The sequence below is a fragment of the Pygocentrus nattereri genome, chromosome 2, assembly GCF_015220715.1.
Source record: "Pygocentrus nattereri isolate fPygNat1 chromosome 2, fPygNat1.pri, whole genome shotgun sequence".
NCBI classification, from domain to species: Eukaryota; Metazoa; Chordata; class Actinopteri; order Characiformes; family Serrasalmidae; genus Pygocentrus; species Pygocentrus nattereri.
The window spans coordinates 51,856,321-51,862,374 of NC_051212.1; the positions used below are offsets into that span (position 1 = coordinate 51,856,321).

The window sequence follows — 6,054 nt, forward strand, 5'->3', positions numbered from 1 at the left end:
TTAAAGTTGAACAAGAACCTTTAATCACAAATACTGTAATTGCAGCATACAACTGGACTTTGGCCTGAACTACTACGGATGGTTTGAAGGGCCAAACTAGGAATATCCGTTACTAAAATGAATTGGTGACATTAAATTTGACAGCTCTGAATTAAAGTCAGTGTGAAATCAACATTGACCTTACCTTGGTTTAATTTATCTTATCGTAAATTCTGAACTTTGACTTTAAACTGAGGAATGTGTAGTCTTTGCTGCTAGTGCCACAATGAGGGACAGAACAGCCTAATTGTTTTACAAATTGACTGCAAATGTTCTGGTTTTATCACTCAGGTGTGCTCTGTTGCAGGTGGTTTTGTACTAAACCGATATGCAGCAGGAGCCCCTTCAGTCTATCAGACAGTGTCATAAAGCCTCAGTTCTGTGAGACTCTGCTTCCGTTATATAAAGGCTGACTTTGTGAAGTGCCATGAAGCACCCGTTTCAGAATTGTCAGGATGCTCATGCCGGTAGACAGCGCTGTCTGTCAGACTCGCTCCATCACGTCTGGCTCAGTCGGCCATGAAGGCTCGCCATGTGCGGCTTCCTCTCCACTCATCGCTCCTTCTCAGCTGCACCGGTTAAGTAGATGCTCCTGCTGCACCTCCTCCACTGCCATCCATAGCAGCCCGTACATGTTGCCTTCATGGAGAGGCCTGTTCTTAGGCTGCAGCAAGTACAGTAAACCCTTAGAAGTGATCACCAGTCTCTCATTGTTGGACTCTTAAGTCGCTTCTTATTCGCCAGCTTCTTGTTCAAATTGTCCCGTTCCACCTTAAATGGTGCCCGAGGCTCCAAAATGTTACCGTGGCACCATTTAGGTAAATTAGGAAAATTCAAAGGAGAAGCTGGCAAATGAGGTGCTGCCTGCACGACTTTTGGGTGTTTTACAGTTTTTTTTTTGTAGCTGATTAAATGTAAATGTAAATAAGTCCATTTGTCTCCATATTATCAGTGTCCGTCTTAAATCGTTCTCTTTCCTGTTTTGTTAGCTACTAGCTAGGTGACGTTTTTTTTTCCCGTCTGCGTTGCTATGGTGACCAACACTTTATGTGCCAATCTTGGGTGAATTAGCAGTGATAGGCTACATTAACTCCAGCGTTTAAGACCATTTATTGTTAAACTGTGTTAGAAGAAGTGTGTTGAAGCTTTTTGTTTTTTTGTAGTGAATCCTTCTACTTTCAAAAATGAAAGAAAAGTTCTGGGCGAGTGATTTAGAAACTATTTTAACTTTTTCGTTTTTATCCAATTAGTTCCGTTTGCTCTCATTCATCGTGGACTCGCTCACAGGCGCCCTCTAGCATGTTTCAGTCATGTTTTTTGATATAACGAGGGAAATAGGAAGTGGCCAGGCTCCTCATAAATGGGCTCTGGTTACATCAGCTAATAGACACCAACACTGGCTAGCATCATGCTGAATAATGGGGTAGGAATAGGAACATCCTACTTATGCAGAGAAAGGAGAGACGGTAATGCTCTTTCGGTCTCCCGTAGAAGGCTGAAGGCAACTCTTAGACGGTTGCACCACTTAATTTAACTTCTTAGGATTAAGTGATGATCTTGTTCCCATTGATAGCATTTTTTCCAGCTAGTTTGTCAGAGGTGGTTTGCGCAGCTTGCATTGATGACAATGGAGCAGTTGACTCTCGCAGAAGAGAGAACCCAAAGGCCGTGTACCCGAGTCCAAAGTGCCTTGTGTTGGTTGTTGCTCAGGGCTGTTTTCTCTTTGTACTGTTTTTTTTTAAAGATTTGTAAAAAGCATTGACCTCTTTCCACGCTCCTGTGGGTAGTGGCATCCCCAGGCCAGCTCGCGGCTGCCGGCCGGCACATTTCTGGGCCGCCGTCCGTTTCCTCCCCCAGGCGTCTCTATGTTTGGCCAGATAATGAAGACTCGCAGTTTAACGGACACTGGCGGTCACCTACAGTGTACACGAAAGCCTTTTAAGAACGTGGTCTTGCGCCCCGGCTCTAATGTAATTGGAAAAGTTATGGGGACTTTTCCTTTTTTAGAGGTGAAACCGCTCTCTGTAGAATAGGAATTTGGACCACATTAGCATATAAATGCACTTCTGGTGATGCATGTTTAATAGGGGACGATTTAAAAGTATAATATCCATACACAAAGTGATGATGTGGAGGTAAATGGGCAAACACCGGCTGGGGAATGTGTGTCTTTATTTCTTTCATTATTTATTCATTCATGCGTCCAACCCTCTACTTTCATTCTTTCCCTGTTCAGTATATTATTAACATATTACTATATATTTATTTAATTTTTCCATTCTTTCACTGTTTTATTCTTTATTTCCCTCTTTTTATTTCTATCTGCAGTTATTCCATTGGTCACTATTTTGTTATGAACTGTTTTTTCTTGTATTTTAATTTTCTATTTTATTTCTCTTTTTATTCATCATTTAGTTTTCCCTCCATTATATTTTTCCACATTTTTATGTTTTTATTCACTATTTATTTGCCTTTTTCACTCTTTTGTTTTATTTCGTATTATTTATTTTAATATTTATTTTTTCACTGTTTTTATTTTCATTTCTATTCACTATTTATTTTCCCTCTATTTTATTTCCTTTATTGAATTATTTTTATTCACTATTTTTTTTGTCATTTTTCGTTGCCTTACTCAGAGTTGATACTGTTATTTTCTTTATTTACATTTTTTTCTTACGTTCTTCCTTGATGTTCTACCCCCTAATGTCTCTTGCTTGCTGTCCACCCCCACTCCTCTCTCTGTCTCTCATTTGCATAGCTCTGTTCTTTCACCATGTCTGTGTCTCAGCGTCTAGTTTGTAATGAGGTGTGATCAGTGTGAAGCTTAATAAAGCAGCCTCTTCTTTCTGACCTCCACAGAAACCCAAGCAGAAGGACTGGCATCCTCCCGACGGCTTCATCCTGGGCCTGTGGACCCTCATCCTGCTGGTGTTCTTTAAGACCTACGGCATCAAACACCTCAAACACATCTTCTGAGGGACCGTCCTGCTCACCTTCCTGGAATGCTTGAGCAACCCTTGCTGCCTGCCTGGCGCTCATGAATTCTTATTTATATTTGTCCGCCTAATTAAACTTTTATCAGCGGTGGGTTTATTATCTGCGCTGGTTCTTCTTAAAGGTCTTTGCTTTTCTTTTTTCCTACCTGGACTGAAGGTGGACTTTGAAAAGACTTTGTCCTCTGCTTTGCGAGCTGTAATCTAGTTGAATTTCAGCACAGGGACTTTGTTTTGAAATGAAGGGGCATACAGGCAGCCTGCAGTGAGAAGCATTTTTAAGGGAGGTGTGTTTTTCACACCCATGTTCTTTTTTTTTTTGTTTTTATATCCTCAGATACAGCCAGCCAAGGACACTTCGGTCAAACTCACGCTCACTTTGGAACTTCTGAATTCATTTAAAGAGAGGTTCCTGATCTGTAGCAGTGACAGTGTGTCACAGTCTGTCCTTTTAACCATCAGTCATCACTTCTGTGGGGAGTAAATGTGACGACAGCCTGAAATCTCCTCTTTATCTTTTTTAAATACTGTAAAAACCTACCAGGTTTAGCTCTAATGCACTGAAATGAGGTTTATGTACTTGATCAGCTGTTTGGAATTTGCTAGACTGTTCATTTTTAATACAACACCACTACTCTTGTAATCATCTAAGTGATGCTTGATTGATTGCATGTATCAGAAGTGCTGTTTCCAGTCTGGGAATAAAGCTTCCTTGTTCATCTAAGCATGTACAGTACAATTGAAATGTTTGGACACACCTACTCATAGACGAATCTGTCCTTAATAAATCGTTCTGGTCTATAATTCAATGAGAGGACTACAAAATAGCAGCACTGGGAGTGACGACTGGTTCTGAGCCTGACCATTAACACGTTGTTGCTGTGTATTGGATATATTTTGAAGCATAAATGTTGTTTTTGAGGGCGATTGAGGGTGTTTTGTGGAGAGGAATTCATGCCTACAGTGGAAAAACGTGAAATGCAAGGTATGCAAAATTACCATAATGACATGTAGAACGCAGACCAAAACCTAGAAACCAAACCCCAAAAGACTAAACCTTTTTACTGAGAAGTAATGCATGAAGATTTGCGTTTTGAGTGAAGTGCTGAATTGGTGTCAGAATTGAATTGAGTCCAACTTGAAATCTGAAAAAGACACAGCTACTTCCCACTCTGCAGTACTTTCAACAGCGGGAAATCAGTGCAGTGGATCTTTTACTTTTAGTTTTGTAACTATTTCTGTATGGATTTTAAGGTGTGTTTAGGGTCATTATCTTGCTGAAAGGCCCACTTATGGCCAACTTCCAGCCTGGCAGAGGCAGATTTGGGATTAACTTTTCACATTTAGAGGAATTGATTAAGCCATTGATTTTTAGAAGAGCCCCTGGATTAAAGGTCGGGAGGGGTGGAATTGTATACTCATGCATCCCCTTCCTGGCAAATTTTCAGCTGTTCTGTACCTTTCAAACTTTTCTGTTATCATCCTGATTGTGCTTAATGGCCATTTCAACTGACAACCATTTCCTAATCTGTTCAGGTCCATAAGCTTCTGTAACATTTGCATTGACAGCTTTTTCCTTTACCTGTGTTGATGGATCGCAATGTTATTTTACATGTGTGAAACCTCATATTTAGATTAGTTAGATCTCACGGAAACAGGAAATGTCATAGACAGCAATGAAGTTCCTGGACAGCATGAACAGTGAAAAGATTTTCATTGCAGCTTTCATTGATTTTTTTTTTTTTTTTAAAAGTACTTCTAAGGGGTGCCAATTATTTCACCCTATACATTTTTGAAATGGTACACTGTTTTTAACATTCGTAGGTTTCTAATAGATAAATAACTTTTCCAAAAAATTTTGAAGAATGTTTAAACCATCATGTGTCGTCGATTTCATATGATTGTTTCTGCTCAGTTCCTTGAGGGGTGCCAATTATTCTAGAGTTGAGTGTATTTTGAAAGGTAAATATTATCACTGTCTTTAAGTGGCTTTGAGAACAAACATTCGAGTGCTGATTCAGAAACTCTTTAGAGTGTTTGAAGCCTGTAAGATGCTGTGCTAGCCAGCCTTAATCTTGTAAGATTATGGAAAAAAAATGCATTCAATCTTGTATGCCCAAACTTATGACCGGTACCATACATGTATGTATAGTTGAGGGAGCAGTGGGCAGCATTCCTGGCCAACTTCGGGGTTTGGGATTCTATCAGCATCCCATTGACTGCCCACTTCTATTTGTTCTGCTAGTAGGACATTTTACCCCTGACTACACAAAGTGCACAGATGAAAGACTGACAAATGGAGGGACCTCAACAGATGGAAATATCAACAAAGTGCACCATTTTCCTCTCGGCCACTGCAGCTAAAAGAGCAGCCATGCCTGGGCCTGTAGCTTGGCTATGATGGAGCTCAGCTCCTGGAGCTCAAGGCCTGTGTATCACTCTCACTGCTGCTTTCCATGATTAAAAAAAAAACAAAACACGAGAGGGAAATGAAAGAACTCAGTGAAATGAATAGCGGCTAAGTAGACTAAAACGAAGACTGTGATGGTTGTAAATAAAATCATAACTCTAACACCTTTAGCATCTACATCACTCATAAAAACTATTTCAACAAGAGAACTACAATATAGCAACATACAGCTCGACGGCTGGGATTCAGCCTGACTTAACACATGATTGTCGCATGGTGGATATATTTTGGAGCGTGAATGTTGTTTTTAATGGTGATTTATGCCTACAGTGGGAAAACTAAATATAAACGCAATACACACATGACATTACATGCAGAACATGTGCCAGACTGAAAACCTCTGTTACATTGGTTTTATGTCGTTTGACCTTTTGACTGAAAAGCAATGCATGAGTGTTTGCATTTGAGCTGAATTGGTGTCAGAATTGAGTACAATCTGACTTGGACTATAATAAAGACATGACTATATTGCTTTCCGCTCTGCAGTACTTTAAACGACATGAAAACAGTGTAGTGGGGGTTTTGCTTTTCATTTTGGCACGTATTCCACAC

General features: G+C 40.0%; 1 protein-coding gene across 1 annotated transcript in view; it reads left to right on the plus strand.

Moving 5' to 3' along the window:
- pigk (phosphatidylinositol glycan anchor biosynthesis, class K) overlaps positions 1-3,756 on the plus strand; it is a 55,711-nt gene extending 51,955 nt beyond the window's left edge. The window contains exon 11 of the mRNA XM_017683594.2: positions 2,899-3,756. Within this exon, the coding sequence (XP_017539083.1) occupies positions 2,899-3,015 (117 nt within the window). The 3' untranslated portion in view covers positions 3,016-3,756. The remainder of the gene's footprint in view (positions 1-2,898) is intronic.
- Positions 3,757-6,054: the final 2,298 nt, after the last annotated feature.